The sequence below is a fragment of the Elephantulus edwardii genome, unplaced genomic scaffold (assembly GCF_000299155.1).
Source record: "Elephantulus edwardii isolate Elephantulus edwardi_28Jun2011 unplaced genomic scaffold, EleEdw1.0 scaffold00106, whole genome shotgun sequence".
In the NCBI taxonomy this organism is placed as follows: Eukaryota; Metazoa; Chordata; class Mammalia; order Macroscelidea; family Macroscelididae; genus Elephantulus; species Elephantulus edwardii.
In genome coordinates this window covers 3,257,483-3,275,342 of record NW_006399856.1, presented here as the reverse complement: position 1 = coordinate 3,275,342, position 17,860 = coordinate 3,257,483, and the positions used below count along the sequence as shown (strand labels likewise).

Here is a 17,860-nt window from a genome sequence, read left to right as displayed (position 1 = left end):
TCCCTCCTTCCTTCCCTCCTTCCTTTCTCTTCCTGTTGAAGGACCCGAAGCAGCAGAAGATCTATGACCTGTTCCAGAAGTCTTTCGAGGAAGATGGAAGCGATAAGGAGCTCCTGGAGGCAGTGGAGGCTTTTGATCCAGGAAGTGCTTCAGGAACATCTGGAAGTGGTTCCCAGGACCTGGGAGACACCCTGGACGATGGCCAGCTCACAGACAGTCCACCAAATAAAAGGAGATTGGAATTTTTTGATAACGGGGACAGTTTTACCTCTCCCCTTTGAAGGTCAAAAAAACCTGAAAATCACAGAATTCATTAAAATATGGCATTTTGTTTTGCAAACCTATGCCCTTCCTGTCATCGCCAGTGCGTTTCTGTCTCCAGGTGTCACCCTTTCATTTCCCACATCTCTGTGGGCTTACCTGGCTCTTAGTTCTGACCAAGAAGTAAAGAGATTAGTACTTCACATTCTCTAAACAGTGAAACTACCTTTCCTGTAGGGTCACTGTGAATCTGAAATACCACAATGGTTTTGGTTTTCTAAATAACCAAATGTTCCAAAGTTCCCCGAATCTGGGAGTGACCCTTATGATAGAACATGAGGACTTGCCCTTGGACCTTGGCATTTGACACTTAATCCTGAATCCACTGTTTCTTTGTTGTATTAGCAGATAGGTCCCTGCAAGCGTCCTTCTGAGGCCTCTAACTCAACCTCACTTTCAGTTGCGTTGGAGAAGAACTCCTTTTTTTTCTTTGGTATGTCCCTGCAGTTCTCCCAAACAAATCACACATCACATATTTAGCACACTTCAGATGTTAACCACCATCAGGTTGGCCCCACACTCAGGACTACCCCATGCACAGAGGGAACAAACTCCTGCTTGGCCTGCATCCTCCATGTGGTCTGTTGCTGATTGGACCACTGTAGCCCCATAGAGTTTTAAGTTGGCACATCCCTGTGTACCTGAGAAATGTGACCGGAACCATCTGCCACCTCCTGTGTGAGTCAGTTAAAGATGCTTGGATTTATTCTTAGGAAGTGGATACATCCTTAGGTTTAAAGAATTCCCATACTAATTCCTTTCCCTCTTCTACTTTGCAATTCAGGCCAGACTCCAGGTACCATGTTTCTGGAAGAAAATCGAACCCATATTATCCTATTCCTGTCTATGCTGCCAGTGGTGTTCTTAAAGGATTTTAGAAGTCCCTTCCCATAATGCCTCCCCTCCGCCAGGCCAGTTAGTGGTATCTTGTTTCCCAAGGGCCCCTGCTTTGTTTGTTTTTACTCTAGGGCTGGCATCAGGAAGTCTGCTTTGGGTGGCAGCAGGAGATCCTGCTAGTTTCCATTCAGCTATGCATGCTTGAATTAATGTTGTTAATTGTTGTTATGTGCCATCAATTCTCCTGCAACTCATAGTGACCTTATGTACAACATCCCTAAACCCTGCTCTATCCTATGCCACTCTTATTTTCTTGAATTAATGATAGATAAATCTTTCTTTATAGCTTCCCATGACTCTTTTCTAGATCAGTGGGAGAGCTGAAAGCTGTCTTTCCTTGAGGCGATTTCACCTCATAGCGGACCCTCCAGTGGGTTTCCAAAGCAGTAAATCACCCAGAAGAAGGCTGCCCATCTGTCTCCTGCAGAGCGTCTGGTGAATTTAAACCTCCAGCCTTGGAGCTAGCAGTGAACCCCCTATGGGCTACACCGCCAGCGCTCCTGTGGAAATTATAGGAGGACAGGCTGTCCTCAGCCATCAGCTCTTGCTTCCTTCCCCATCTGTATTATATGCTTTTTGCCAATTGGAACTTTGGTGTTTTTTGGAAACTCTTCTTAGGTGCCATTTAAACTACAAAAGGAGTAGAAAAAAAGTCCAGCCTTCTGTTTTATCCTGTCCTCTTTACACCAAATTAGAGATTATCCGCTTATAAAGTGGTTTGAAAATTCAGAGACCATTGACTGGAGCAGGCTCTAAGCTCTGTGTTCTGTTTTACACGTGTTTCCTGTGGGGGTTCAGTAAAGGAGATCATAACAGAAAGCCTTGAGCAGCCAAACTCATCATCTCCAGGAATTCTTGTGACATCAGCACCTCCTTGATTGTTCAGCATCCCCTGTCCATGTGTTTCTGCCATTCAGCAGATCTTATTGAATACCAGGGACTCCTTGTTTTGTTAGTTTGATTTTTCAGCCCTCAATTTTTTTATTTTTTTTCCTATAATTATATTTTATTAATTTTCATAAACATTTACAGAGATTTTGGGTTTCCATTCATTCATTGTTGCACTATTCTCTCTACCCTCCTCCCAGTTTGTTCTTGTCCAAATGCCACAGTGCTTGTCAAAGCCAGTTCTGATTAATCTTCTTTGTCAGTGTGTCCTTTGCCATTCCCTATCACTCCTCCCTGAGAGAGACTTCACCCTGAGTCATAAGGAAAAGGGGATGGCATATTCTCTTAGCTACTTCCTGCTGAAAAGGGACGCTGTGGGTTTCAGGGTGAAGATCTTCTCTCACTACTCTAAAGGGCCCCTTTGGCAGTAGGAAACACATAGACTATTATGGAGATTGATTTTGGAATTTAGATGCACTCTTATTGATTGTGCTTGGCCGTACATGTTCATATCCTTGAAGATGTATCATGGGGGTGTTGCAACCTAGAAGACACAAATTTGACTAACAAGTTATAAGTACATGAGTCAAAAATTATGGAAAAGTAAAAGAAAAGATTCTTTCATTGTTTTACAAACCCTCCCCCAGGTCCCCTCCACCATGCAGCCCTCGCTCTAGTCTCCTGTGATGACAGAAATACCTAGTTATATATCTCTTTTAAGCAGTTTTCTCCCTCCTCTGTTTCAGTGCAGTATACATTATTGAACCCATCTTACTCAGTCTCTCCCCAACCCCAAGGACAGTCCCATTCTACAACAGTGGCATCATGTAATATTTGTCCTTTTGTGACTGGGATATTTCACTCAGCATAATGTTCTCCAGAGTCAACCGTTTTGAATAATATTGCATGAGTTCCTTGTTTTTTAATGCAGCATAGTATTCCATTGTGTGAATATACCACAGCTTCTCTAGCCATTCGTTTGTTGATGGAGCCCTCAATTTTTTAACCCCTCTGTTGATGATGTAACATTCAGAAGAGTTCACAAAACACGTCTGTAGGGTAACAAAATATTATTTTTTAAAAACATGCAACTGACCCAAGGTTATGAATATAATGTATTCTAGAAACTTTTGTCTATCCTTATTATTTAGGTCTACAGTACACTTGGAGTTGATCTTCATACCTAGGAAGAAGTAGACTATGCTTAATGTCCATATGCGTGAGCAATAATTGTAGCACCATTTACTGAAAAGATGATGGGTCTCTTCATCTGCTGCTCTGCAATTTTGTTGTTGTTGGGTGTTGTTGAGTCGCTTGCGACTCATAGTGACCCTATGTACAACAGCCCTAAACTCTGCTCTGTCCTGTGCCAGTCGCACTGTTTCTGATACACCCATCCTGATTACCCAGTCACTGAATCAGTGCACCTTATAGAGGGCCTTCCCCTCCTGCGCCGCCCCTCCACCCTCCCAAGCTTGATGTCCCTCCTTACAACAGGTCCAAAGTATGTTAGACAAAGCCTCAGAATCCTTGCCTCCAAGGAACCACCTGGTTTAATCCTCTCCAGAATGAATCTGTTTTCTAGCAGTCCATGGTACCCTCAACACTCTTCTCCAGCACCACAGCTCAAAGGCATTACTTTTCCTATCCTCATTAGTCATTGTACAACTCTTTGATGAATAGTAAGTGATTGCAAAGACCATAGCCTGTATCAGATGCACCTTAGTCTCCAGAGAGACACCATTGCTCTTCAGAACTTTGGAAAGGTCCCTAACAGTAGATTTTTCCATCACAATATGTCTTTTAATTTCCTGACTGCTGGTGCCAAGAGTGTTGACTGTGGAGCTAAGCGAACTAAAGCTGTGAACAATTTCAATCTCTTCACCATCCATCCTGATGCTGCCAATTGGTCCACTGGTACCTTTGTTTTATTTCTTATTTAGTTATTATAAATTTGTAGGACTCAACAGCCTTCGCCCTTACTGCAGAAGATCAAAGACTACAACCCTCAATATGGATTACACCCCAACATTGAGAAAACAAAAATCTTCATTACTGGACTAATATGCAGCACCATGACAGATGGAGAAAAGATTGAAGTTATCAATGACTTCATTTTACTTGCATCCACAATCAACACGTTGGTAATGGTGGTGGTAGATGCTGTTGAGTTGAATATGACTCATAGTGACCCTATGAACAGATCTGAACCCTATCCTATCCTATCCTATCACAATGTTTGACATTCTTGATTGAGCCCATTGCAGCAACCATTGTATCAATCCATCTGGTGGAGATTCTTCCTATCTTTCACTGTTCCCCCAACTCTCATGATATCCATTTCCAAGAAATAGCCTCTAACAATATACCCAAGTGTCTGAGACAAAGCTTTATCATCTTTTTCTCCAAGAAGCACTCGGGCCGCACCCTCTCCAAGACGTGATCTGTTTGTCCTTTTGGAAGTCCAGTCAGTACTCTTCTCCAACACCACAACTCAAAGGCATTGTTCAGTCATCCTTATTCATTGTCCAGCTCTCTTTTGCTGTGATATCATTTAGACTAATAAACAGCTTTACGTGAGGATTCAGTGGCAATTTACATGAGGATTCAGTGGCAAGAGCCACTTTGGGATCCTCCAGGAGTTATGCTACTTTCAACAGCTCCTTTTGTACTTGATCCAGCACATTCTGTTTAGATGCAGTAGAATAAAGGTGGCATAGTGACCCTCAACACCATGTATTTGAACAGGTGGCTTCCCAAGCTTGGCAAATGGCCTGGCCATGGATGTACTTGAAGCTCTGCACCCGCTGGAGGGCCCAGTCGTTGCTGGGCCAGCCATATTCTCATGGGCAACTGGAGGTCAAAGCTGAGTCTATCTCTGTAAAAGAGTTTAAACAAGTGAGCAGAAAGAGGGGATACTGGATACTGCCAAGAAAGAAGAGCTAGGAGCAGAGTACATCCTTTGGACCCAGGGTCCCAGTACTGAGAACCTTCTAGACCCAGAGAAAGAATGATACCAAGACACAAGGAAACTTCCAGGCTATGTCAGGGCCATGGATACTGAAAGGAGATAAGGACCTACCCCACAGAGAGAAAGCTTTCCTCTAGAGTTGGTGCTCTGCGTTTAGGAGAATAAATGTGTCAAAAGTTGTCTATCTGTGGTACATCTGTTATACCAGCACTAGATCACTAGGGCACCTAGTAATGGATACATTGCCAGTTTGTTGTTGTTGTTAGGTGTGGACAAGTCAACTACAACTAATAGCAACTCTATGAACAACATATCTGAAGCTTGCCCTATCCCGCACCATCTCCATGATCTCTGTGGTAGTTCAAATCGGCTGTGGTTGCCACTTGTCAGTCCATCTTGTAGGGGGCCTTCTTCTCTTGTGCTTGACTGGCTACTCTTCCCAGCATGATGTCTCTCTTCAAGGACTAGTTCTTTCTGAAAATAAGCCCAAAGTAAGCAAAGTTTCACATTCCTTACCTCTAAGCTCTGAAGAGCAAGGAGGTCAGCTTAAGACTAAGATGTGTCTGATCCAAACCTTGATGTTTTCAATTGCTTCTTATCTGCAAATTGGACAATGAATAATAATAAAGACCTAAGAAGATGTTAGATGGATCTTAGCTGAAAGCAGGGAATACCAGAAGAATGTCTATTTGTGTTTCATTGACTATGCAAAGGCGTTTGACTGTGTGGATCATAACAAACTGTGGCTGACTCTGAGAAGGGGAATCCCAGAACACTTGATCATGCTAATGCAAAACCTATACTTGGACCAGGAGGCAGTCATCAGAACAGAGCAAGGAAACACTGCATGGTTCAAAATTGGGAAAGGTGTACACCAGGGATGCATCCTATCTCCATACCTTTTCAACCTGTATGCAGAACAGATTATCCGGGAGGCTGGGCTCTATGAGGAGAAATGTGGGGTCAAGATTGGTGGAAGATCTATCAACAATCTGCGTTATGCAGATGACACAACCCTGCTTGCTGAAACTGAGGAGGACCTGAAGTGCTTGCTGCAGAGGGTCAAGGACTGCAGCCTCCAATATGGATTGAGGCTCAATGTCAAGAAGACAAAGATTCTCAACACTGGGCCAATTGGCAGCATCAGGATGGATGGTGAAGAGATTGAGATTGTTCACAACTTTAGTTTGCTTGGCTCCACAGTCAACACTTTTGGCACCAGTAGCCAGGAAATTAAAAGGCGTATTGCCATGGGAAAGTCTGCTGTTAGGGACCTCTCCAAAGTACTGAAGAGCAGTGGTTTCTCTCTGGAGACTAAGGTGCATCTGATACAGGCCATGGTCTTTGCAATCACTTGTTATGCATCCGAGAGTTGGACAATGACCAAGGAGGATAGAAGGAGAATTGATGCCTTTGAGCTGTGGTGCTGGAGAAGAGTATTGAGAGTACCATGAACTGCTAGGAAAACAAACAGATTCATCCTGGAAAGTGTTAAACCGGGTGGCTTCTTGGAGGCAAGGATTCTGAGGCTCTGTCTAACATACTTTGGACATGTTGCCAGGAGGGACCAGTCCTTGGAGCAGGACGTCATGCTTGGGAGGGTGGAGGGACAGCGCAGGAGGGGAAGACCCTCTATGAGGTGGATTGATTCAGTGACTGGGGTACTCGGGATGGGTGTGTCGGGGGCAGTGAGATTGGCACAGGATAGAGCACGGTTTAGGGCTGTTGTACATAGGGTCGCTATGAGTCGCAAACGACTCGATGGCACATAACAACAACATCTCCAGCAGGAGCATCTGGTGGATTCGAACCGCATGCCTCTGGGATTGCAGTACAGCTTCTTGCCACTAGGCTACCAGAGCTCCCTTTAAAGCTTTTTTTTTTTTTTAAAAAAAAATAAAGTAAAAGAGATTATGGAGAGAAGGGTAGCATGTATGTGCCTAAATTGATATCAGACACCCTAGTTCTTTGTAGGACTGCAGGACTTGACCTTGGCCAGTCTCACCTTCCTCATACCGCATTCACTCTTTCATGATGAGTGTGGCCGATAGGACTCTTGACAGTGATGACCTGGTTGCATTTTATCCCGGGGCCACTCAGCACTGCATGAAGAGCACATGAAGTGAAGGAAACACACAGAGCTTGATACTCTGCGATAGAGCCTTTTCCTCGCCAGCACTGGATGAATTCAGGAGACTGGCACCTCGGATTCCTTTCATGAGTGAAATATTTCATATGCCCTAAAAGAACTGCTATGACTCAACAGCTGAAAGAGTTCCTCTGTGGAGACAACTTTAAACTTCTTGTTTATTTTTCTAAAGGGGGAGGGAATGCATTTTTGAGTGCATCTGAAGAGCAGGAATGACTCAGTCGAGAGTTTGCTGAGACTTTTATGGGGACACATTACAGTTAAGTTTTCTACACCTCATGGTCCTCTAACACAGAGGAGATCCTGTTAGTCTATAGACAAGATGAATTGAGATTTTATAGGAGGCACAACTCTCCAAAGCCACTTAAGCTGATTTCATGAGAGTGCTCTTTGTACAAGCTCAGTCTTACTGTTTACTGAGAAGTGTTCCATTTTGATAAAATTGCTCTGAACATCAACAGTTTCCTCCTAGGATGGAGTGGCTTATTTTCAGCTACTCTGCTGCATGCTTAAAGTTACATTCTCTCTTCTTTCTTTCACCCTGTGAAATCCAGAGGCACAGGCCCTGTTAGACATGAAGAAAGTATAGGGGTTGGGATGTGAGAGGTGGTAGATTTATCTGGTGGCCCAATGGGTAAGGAGTTAAGCTGCCAACCCCAAGACAGACAATTCTGAGGGGCAAAGATGGGCATGTCCTCCCAGGCAGTTTACAGCCTCTGAATATCCACTGGAGGGTCAGCGGTGAGTCAGTTCACACTTGATGGCACATATCAACAACAAACAGCAACAATCAAATTTAGACTTCAGAGCCAGCAGGAGAGTGGTACTTGGACTCCCCTGACTCAAGGTTGCTCTTACTAAATCACCCAGGTCAACTGGCCAAGTTCTGTCTTAGCCTTGAGGTGTAGGCTGGAAGAGGAAGACTTGGTATGCTTCTATTCCTCAGTGCATTTCCTATTCCATTTCTTTGGACCAATATTTTTTTCTTTTATCATTTTCTGGTACTGTTTCGTGGAGATGGTTTCAGAAACTATTCCCCAAAGGCAGGGCATTTCCTTCCTTGGGGAGAAGAGATCTCTCTCTGAGACCCCTTTCCATTTTTCCATTCCTGGAGTTTATGGCAGAATTGGGAGACCTTAGCATATTCCACTTCCTTTGCCGCCTCACATGGCAGTTCTCTGTCAATCACCATGACAATAATCATCTTGTGCCCACATTTAAGGGATTAAGAAGAAAATAAGATGGGCAGATTTTAAGGGGAATGTGGAAAACAGCTGCTGTGGTCCCTGAAGTATGAGCAAAGAAGAAACAGGATTAAAATTTCATCAAGAAGCAATGAAATCAAATATTATCATCATCACTGTCATCATCTCCACAAAACTAATAATAGCTGCTTACAAAGTCCACCCCGGCACTTCATGAAAGTTACTTCATTTCCCCAAAACCTTGTAAGGTTGCTGGTTTTGCAGCCTAGGAAGCTGACTTGGAAAGTTGAATTCCTATTCCATTGCAGAAAGATCCCCGATCTCAAAGTCACTGGCTGCGTGATCTAGAGTAAGTCTTGGTTTCTAGTATATGCTGGTGGATGATCCATCTCCAAATAGATAACTGTCAGCGAGTCGACTCTTGACAGAGGACCCCAATACACCACAGAACACACTGTTGCCTTGTCCTGTATCATCCTCTCAAAACTCAACATGTTCTGGTCCCATCTCACCAAGAGCCTCTCTCATTCTTGCTGGCCCTCTGCTTTACTGAACATTATGACCTCCAGCAATTGGTCCATCACTATGACACGTCTAACATATGCAAGTTGGACAAATGCTTTGTTACGATCTTTACGGTTTTCACTGACTAATTTTTGGAAGCAGGTTGCCAGGTCTTTCCTCTTAGCCTGTCTTCTCTGGAAGCACCTCTGAAATCTGTTCATCATGAACGATCCTGTTGGTATTTGAAACATTCATAGCAATAGGCAGGTCACCACGCTTCTATGAGCTGGTAGACAGGTGGTAGGATAACCTCTAAAGCTTTTTGTAGTGCTGACTTAAATGAGAATGATCTTGCTAGGCAGATTAGGTAAAGCATTTCATGCCCTTCAGAAGCGCCTTTCTAGTGGTGGAATTCATAGTGTGTGCCACGGCTAAATTTAACCCTAATCCTAACCCTAATCTTAACCCTTTTAACCCTAAATCTTAACCAGCAGGAGCGCACTACTGGGGCTCCCCAACTCAAGGCTGCTCTTACTAACTCGCCCAGGTCCTTGATCACATTCTGGTTTAGCCTTAAGGCCCAGGCTGGAATTCAAACCACGTGCGTTTGGGTTGGCAGCCAACACTTTACCCACTAGGCCACCAAATACATCTCACTCTTGTTTCCTTTCCTTAAATGTTTCGCAATTTTTTGTGAACTATTTGTGAGATAATGTGTTAAAGTGTTTCTTGTTATTATTTTCTGTTGCTATAGTTTATGAATCAGAATAATTCAAGTGGAGAGACCAATGAAGCCAACTCTCTTTCACGGAAACATCCTCACACTGAACCAAGATGCTGGGCGGAGCCATCAGCGGGGAAACCCTCCAAACCATAGAGCACTGCTTCCTAGATGGGCCGCCTCCAGGCCACTTCCGCTTGTCCGCCTAAAACCGCGCCTGCGCAGTCCGTCTCTTCCTTTCTGGGCTTGGTGTTTGTTTGCGGCGCAATGGTGAGTGTCTGTTCTCTGGCGGCCTGTCTTCTCCATCCGGTTGCATCTGCTCCTCTCTTGCCTTCGGCGCCCGAGCTCCCGAATCCTTAATGGTCCCGTCCCTTTCTTTCCCCAGTCCCCGTGCCTCGCCGCGTCCTGAGACCCCGTTCTCCCGGGATGTAGTAGGAGGCGGGGGCGGCTTGGCAGAATCTGCACACTGGGCCCGGGGAGCGAGGCGCCCTCGGCGCCCAGGACCCTCCCTGGTCCCTAGTTGTGTCAGGCCAAATTGAGGAAAGTTAGATCCTGGGCGGGGAAAGCAGTGTTGTCCGCAGGCTTCAGCCTTCCACTTTTGGGAGCCTTTCTGTTCGGGTCCCGACTGTAAAAATGGCAGGTTTCTCATGCACCGCGCACTCTTTGCACAGGCCAAACGCACCAAGAAGGTCGGTATCGTGGGTAAATACGGGACCCGTTATGGGGCCTCGCTGAGGAAGATGGTAAAGAAAATTGAAATCAGCCAGCATGCCAAGTACACTTGCTCCTTCTGCGGCAAAGTAAGGAGGTTTCTGGGGGGACGGGACGGGAAGACTGCCAAACAAAGTGGGGCCGCTCTTTAAGTCTGTAAATAATCTGCAGGTTTCAAGTCCCCAAGCAGTTAAGATTGCTCAAACCATCGATTATCAGTTAGGTGCTACGAAGTGTTGGTAACCAGATTTCTTAAGATCTTTCCTATTGTTTAAAAAGAAAATTGAAGATGAAAAATTAATAAGGTGTAGAGCCACGACCTAAGCCAAACCAGACTTGAGGGAAATAAGACTGTTAAAAATGATGGTTAGATGTAACACCACCACCCCCTTAAAAAAAAAGAAAAAGCCCACACACCCAGAAGTGTTGGGCTTGGCATCTAACAAGCTATCTGTGTGGATGGAGATTTTATTTGATGACATTTGGATGTTTTGCTGTGTGGCGAAGGGGAGTCTCATTCCTGGTAGGATTACCTTTATGCAAGTTGGGACTAGGAAAATTAGAAGTAATAAAATTTCATAAAATACACCAGGTTTTTGATCCTGTGGACTTTAAGCTCTCGGATGCTCATAAGATTTTTCATTGGCTCTTTGTTGCAGACCAAAATGAAGAGAAGAGCTGTGGGCATCTGGCACTGTGGTTCTTGCATGAAGACAGTAGCTGGTGGCGCCTGGACCTACAAGTAAGTCCCGTTTTGTGTGTTCTTGAGTCCTGGGGCCAGGCCTCACTTTAGGTGGGCCCTATGAATGAAAGACCTGAGCACTGTTCATAGTTTCTGGAGGCAAGCCATTTCGGAACCGGATGCCACTCTTGCTTCTAATGAAGCTCCATCAAACCCTAACCCTTCAACTTTGTGACCTGTCCAGGCAGTAGTTGATGAGCTAGGCATTACTTGATCTGATCTGGCTCCTCTATTTCCCCTATGCTGGAAATTGAAAGTTTTCCTTGAAGGTGTTTGAGTTGGTAAAGTTAGCACTTTGGGGGTGTTTGTGAGAACAGTGGGGACTAAGGTTATCGCTTTCAGGTGGCATGAATTGGCATGAACACTAGAGTATGGAATGAGTATATGATTTTTCAGACACAGTTTTTTAATTTGGTTTAAAGTTTTTGGAACCATTTTACTATAGTTTTTCCTTGCTGCCTTAAATGGGTTGCTAAGGTCGGTAACATAAAATCATATAATTTGGTGGTTCTTGGTATTAAGTGAATTCTGGTAGGAATGGTTTTCCACCTTGTTTTAATGCTTTGCTGTCTTGAGTTTATAAAAAGTGCATTGAACTAGCTACATCTGCAAATATTGGACAGTTTGGCTTTTAAAAGTATTGGAAACCATTAATCTCTAGTGTTGAGGTTTTTAGAGTATTAGAACTAAAATTCTAGTAGTATTAATAGTCTCCTAAAGGGACATAGAGAAGTAGAACGTGATAGGAAGCCAGTGTGTAACAATGAGGTGCTTATCCCCGTTCCCTGCTTTGTGTCTGCATGGCTCCCTAACATTGGCAATGATCTGCTTTTCTTGCAGCACCACCTCGGCCGTCACGGTGAAGTCAGCCATCAGAAGACTGAAGGAACTGAAAGACCAGTAGAAGTTCCCCCTTTTGAAGCATCTCTAGCCTGTAATAAATGGGTTAATTTATGTAAAGATATGTCTGATATTTTGTTAATTTCACGTTCTTCTTGACAGTTCTGCGTGAGAAATTAGTTTTTGTGTGTAGACTTAATATCTAGAGGTTTTTTCCTCCCAGTGTTACTAGATTGAACCCCACATTGAAGTTTCATTTTGTGGGTTAAGTGCTCAACATCTTTAAGGATCAATCTTCCGGTGTTCCTGGTCTTGTTAAGTTTTGTATGAATTTTTGGTTTTGTGGGGGATTTTTTTACCCCTCCAAACTCTTTCCATACTGTTTTCCTCTTTTTTTTATCATAATTAATGTTTTGTTTAAATGTTTCTAAAGGTAAGGTAGTATAGACTCTCTGAGACCACTGCCCTCAGGACAGTTCTAACTCCTAGCATTCTCCTAGAACTACCCAGTAAGGATTCTGAGGCTGTCAATCTTGGTGGTCAGACTGTTTCAGGTGAAGACAGTCTTGGAGCAGTGTGGTGGAATTTGAACTGCCCCAGGCTTGACTGACAGGCTTGTACATTAATTTCTATTTGGCAGACAAGACATGACTGATACTTTTCTGTAGTTCTGTGTCAGTTTGAGCCTTGTTTTTTAGTGGTTGGGCATTTTTAGTCTTTGGAGCTTAAGCTGTCGAGTGGGTATACAGATTGTGTTTGGTGGTTTTGATTAAGCTCTTGGTTGCTATGAAGTCAGAAGCAGCCCATAGCTGACCCTCCAGCAAGTTTTCTGAAGCAGTAAATTTAGCATGGGAGCAGGTTGTCCAGCCTTCTGCGAGCAGCTGGTGGATTTAAACTGCATGCCTTTGGGGTTGCAGTGCAGCTCTTATTACCACAAGGCCACCAGAGCTCCCTTAGATTATACTTGAAGCATCTTCAGAAAACACTTGGGGATATATTTTGAAAATTAACTTTGATGAAGAATTCATGACTCTACTTGGTTGTTGATCTGTGCTTTGGGGTTACTATATTCCCTTACAGTAACAGAAAAGAGTTCTATTAAAGGGTTCTAAAATAACCTTTGTTGTTATTCAGGCATCCACCTGATTGTCCACCAGTTTATCCTACTTACATCTTTTCAACCCTGCCAGTTAGTCGCCTCAGTAGCATCAGCTGGTGGTGGTGTCACCTTTTCCCAACTCCAAATCCAGAGTAAGTCAGTCAGTGCAAATTTAATCTGTTAAGGATCTGGTTTTTCTTTATTCTGTGGCCCTTAGGTCAGGTCCAACCTCTGGTGACTCATAGGAGTTTAACAGTAGAGGGTTTGTGACCGAGCCATTAATAATTATTATTTTGCCAGGACTTTATACATTCTGTTAATATTCAAGAGCACTAACTCAGGACAAACTGGTTTAGTAGTGGTGTGATCGTAACCTTTGCAGAAACCTACTAGTATGTGGTGGCAATTAATTATTTATAAATTCATTTGGATTCTGAAGACTTGTGTTATCCTGTACAGGAATTTGGACTTTAATTTTTGGGCAGTGGGGGAACCATTAGTAGAAAGTGCTACTTCACATTTGTTGAGAACTTGTTTGGTGCCCCTGAGTTGGCTCTTACTTGACAGCCCTGTGCCATCCTCACAGTTGGCTGTGTGCGTGAACTCAAAGCACAGTGTTTGTCCAAGGACGAGCTCTTGCTTCATGCCCAGTATGTAAGGCAAGGCTCATCATCCCTTCAAGGTGCTGTCTGGCTGCACCTTCTTCAGAACAGATTAGTTCCTTTCTCAGCCCATGTTCCCTGTTCTTCATCAGGAACACATTTAGAAGGCATCAGTTTTCCCATCTTTTATTCAGTGTCCAACTTTTCACATACAGTTAAAAATAGTATGATTTGGGTCAGATACATGTTCCATAATGTGACAATAGATTTTCCAATTGCAGCATGTTTGATTCCTTCACTGCTGCTTTCGTAGAGGTTCTGAATACAGATGACTTGAAATCTTTATCATGAAAAAGTTTATCATGATGTTTATCATGGTGTTTATTGGCCTCGTGAGGCTTTTTTTAAGTGATAGCTGACAAGAGATGGTTGTGGGTGACAAATCAGTAACTGTTCAGATCATTAATATTTTTGTAGCTGGGAGGGTAATTTTCCAAGACTACAGGCATGGAGGTCTGGGGATTGAGTTTATGACTCGTCCATATTGTTTCCCCACTGAACTACAGGGCTTCTATTTCTTCTGGAGTGCTTGTCCGGTAGGCAATAGATGCTGTACTACTGAGAGTCTGTGCCTCTCTGATAGTTCCACTCCACTGGCCTTCCTGCAGCTTACAGCCTCTGAAAACCTGCAATGGGATTAGCTTTAAGTTGATTCTGACTCAGTAGCATTGACTTTGCCTCTTTCTAGACTAAGAGCTCCACCTTATCTTCCCAGTGAAAAGTGGTTGTGCTTTTCTATCCCATTTTTACTTGGTTCCTGTGAAACTCAGTTTTGTGTGGATCAAAGAAAGGAAAAGGCTGTGCTGCTTCATCTAGGAAGCATTGAGAAGCCAAGACAAAGGGAAGAGATGTTGAAGTAAAAGAACTGAAGCTTTCAAGAAGCAGCTTGAGAGGTCAAAGCAAACTACTCTAACAGAATGTACAGAGAGACCTAGAATTAGAGAATAACCAGGGAAGAACTCAGCATTTCTCAAGCTGAATTTAGAGATGCCTTTGGCAAAATCTTGAATGGTCCAGAAAACGTCAAAAGAAGAGGGAATATAGAGTCAAAATGTACCAAAAAGATTTTGGCTGATAAATATTTCAGGAAGTACCATATGATCTGGAGTCAATGGTAATGAAGAAAATTCAAGCTGCACTGAAAGCATTGGCAAACAGTAAGACCCCAGAAATTGATGGGATACCAGTTGAAAAATGTCAAATGACTGATGCAACTCTGGTTGTGTTTACCAGTCTATACCAGGATTATTTGGAGGATAGCTGATTGGCTGGAAGAGATACATTTCCCAAGAAAGGTGATCCACCAGAATGTTGAAAATTACCAAACAGAATCATGTAGTGTTCTGTTTGAACAACAGTTTCTCAGCATGTGTGCTGTTGAGGTGGAACAGTCTCCTAACTGACTCTTCAGTGTGTTTTCAGAGACAGTAAATGATACAGGAGATTACCCACTGAATAGCCAATGGATTTGAACTATGTGCCTTTAGGATTGCAGTGCAGCTTCTTAAGTGAAACCAGACTGCTCCTAGAGGCAAGGATTCTGAAGTTCCCCGGAGAGGGTCATGCTTGGAAGTGTGGAGGGGTCAGCACAGGAGAGGACTCCTGAGAGCTGGACTGATTGACTGTCAAGAGACAATAAGGTTGGTTCAGGATAGAGCAGGGTTCAGAGCTGTTGTACATAGGATCACTATGAATCACAACTTGATGGTGGCACATTAATACCACACGTAAGCAAAATACTGCTTAAGATAATTAGAAAATGACTAGAACAGTACCTAGAATAAGTTCATAAGTTGCATAAGTTCAGGCTGGATTTAGAAGAGGCTGTGGCACCAAGGATATTGCTGATGTCAGGTGGATGCTGGCTGAAAGTAGAGAATATTAGAATTATTTGTGCTTTCTTGACTATGCAGAGGCATTTGTGTGAGACAATGTTATTTCTAAATTGAGAATAGGAATCTCAGGACACTTAATTGTACTTCACATGAAACCTATACTTAGATCAGCTATTTGTGATCAGAGCAAGGGAACACTACATGGTTTAAATTAGGAAAGGTGTGCGCCATGGTCGTATCCGTTCATGTAGCTACTTAATCTGCTGAGTAAATTATTTGAGAAGCTGGATTCTGAAGAAGAATGTGGCATCAGGATTGGAAGAAAACTTAGCAGTAACCTTTGTTAACCAGATGATATCACCTTGCTGAAATTTAGGAGGACTGAAGCACTTTGCTCAGAAGGTTAAAACACTGTAGCCTTCAATATGTATTGCATCTCAGCTCAAGAAAATAAAAAAATCCTTGCTACTGGACCAATAGACAAGATCATGATGGAGAAATTCACTTGTCAACTTCATCTTAACTTGAATTCACAGTACACCTGATACCAGCAGTTAAGAGACATGCTGCACTTGAAAAGTCTGCAGTCAGGGCCCTCTTCAAATTATTGAGGAGTGGTGATGTCAGTTTGAGGCCTAAAGTGTGCCTGATTTAGACCAGGGCCTTTTCAGTCACTTCCTACATGTTTGAGAGCTGGACAGTGAATAAGGATGACAAGAATGAACTCTTAAACTGCTGTAGGAGAAGAGAACTGAAAATCCATGGACTGCTAAAGAACATGTTGTGGAAAAAAGTGCAGCCACAGAATTCCATGGAAGCATAGATGATGCTTCATCTCACATACTTTGGGCATGTTGCAAGGCTGTTCACCTTGGAAAGAGGCATAATGCTTGAAAAGGTGGAGGGATGAAAAAGGCGAGGAAGGCCCTTAACCAGGTGGACTGACAGTGACTGCAGCAAGGGCTTCCTTGTCTTGAGATTGCGAGGTTGGCACATGATAGGACAGGAGTCATCTTTATAAGGTACTTGAGGGCATCTAACAACACTCATCTATAGCTGCAGATTTTAAGAGATTGTGAATGTTTGTTGCAGGCAAAAATATTCTGGGCCCCAGAAGAATAAATAAATAGTATTCTAGGTGTTTGGAGTTAATTACCTCTCCTGCTAACATCTTTTACATATTTGAGAGCTAGTACTTGTTACTGGGCCCTGATTTGAGATCAAACGTTAGATTGTGAAATACCAAGTGTAACCACAGATTTGTTCAGCATTCCATTTTAAAATGAAGTCTATTAAAAAATTGAAGTAGAGGCATGCAAGTTGCCCCAGTAGGTGGTTTAGATTCCCACTGATAGAGTTCTCATGGGGTATAAATGGTTAAATGTGCTTGAGTTGCAGAACAAAAGGTTGCCAGTTAAAAGCTCACCCAAAGCACCCTGCAAGGAAGGCCTGGCAGTCTACATTGAAAACTACTAGAGGAAAGATAGCATTTTGAAAAGTCCTTCAGACTTTTTAGATGCATTTGAGTGAGTTCTGACTCAGCAGCATCCTGTACAACCGAATGAAATGCTCGGTCCTGTCATCTCCCACTGCCTGAGCCCATTGTTGCAGCCACTTGATCCTTCTTTTTTGCCGACTACCAAATGCTGTCCCTCCTGACTTACGTGCCAGGGACAACAAGGCTCAACCATCCTCCCTTCTAAAGTACATACTGACAGGCTGTACTCAGATGATGGAAGTTCTACAGGAACAGGAAAGCCGCCACAGTAAGATGCAAGGATACAAACCTTTGGTAAAATACAAGGAAAATCACACTTTAAATTACTAGTATTTCTAAATACCAGGACGGGGCTTATACCTTTTGAAGAGGAATGTGGCATTAGAATTGGAGAAAGACTCATCAACAACCTACATTATGCAGATGACACAGCCTTGCTTACTGAAACAGGCGGCCCTTAAGCTCTTGTTGTAGAAGGTCAAGGACTGCAGCTTTCAATATGGATTGAAGCTCAACATCAAGAAGATAAAAGATTTCTCACCAATGGGCCAATTGAGTGCACCATGATAGATGGTGAAGAGATTGCAGTTGTTAACAGTTGCAGCTTGCTCAGCTCTACAATCAACACTCTTGGCACCAACAGTCAGGAAATCAAAAGACAAATTGCATTGGGAAAATCTGCTGTCAGGAACCTCTCCAGAGTACTGAGAAGCAACAATGTTGCTAGAGACTAAGGTGCTCCTTTATCCAGTCCATAGACTTTGCAGTTACTTGCTATGTATTAGAAAGCTGAATAATGACTAAGGATGATAAAAGC

At 43.2% G+C, this 17,860-nt stretch overlaps 2 protein-coding genes across 2 annotated transcripts in view; both read left to right on the top strand.

Moving 5' to 3' along the window:
* SMARCAL1 (SWI/SNF related, matrix associated, actin dependent regulator of chromatin, subfamily a-like 1) overlaps positions 1 to 281 on the top strand; it is a 70,010-nt gene extending 69,729 nt beyond the window's left edge. Inside the window, exon 17 of the mRNA XM_006891914.1 lies at positions 42 to 281. Within this exon, the coding sequence (XP_006891976.1) occupies positions 42 to 281 (240 nt within the window). The remainder of the gene's footprint in view (positions 1 to 41) is intronic.
* Positions 282 to 9,851: 9,570 nt separating this feature from the next.
* RPL37A (ribosomal protein L37a) lies at positions 9,852 to 12,068 on the top strand. The gene is made up of 4 exons (XM_006891913.1): positions 9,852 to 9,926; positions 10,328 to 10,456; positions 11,027 to 11,109; positions 11,950 to 12,068. The coding sequence occupies exons 1-4, from the start codon at positions 9,924 to 9,926 to the stop codon at positions 12,011 to 12,013; spliced, it is 279 nt and encodes a 92-aa protein (XP_006891975.1). The 5' UTR covers positions 9,852 to 9,923; the 3' UTR covers positions 12,014 to 12,068.
* The last annotated feature ends 5,792 nt before the right edge of the window (positions 12,069 to 17,860 follow it).

What these genes read in the sequence shown, in the direction of transcription:
- RPL37A (XM_006891913.1), top strand. An exon ending in CTTGCTCCTTCTGCGGCAAA is followed by an intron (nt 10,457 to 11,026) that starts GTAAGGAGGTTT and finishes TCTTTGTTGCAG; the next exon opens with ACCAAAATGAAGAGAAGAGC. An exon ending in GGTGGCGCCTGGACCTACAA is followed by an intron (nt 11,110 to 11,949) that starts GTAAGTCCCGTT and finishes CTTTTCTTGCAG; the next exon opens with CACCACCTCGGCCGTCACGG.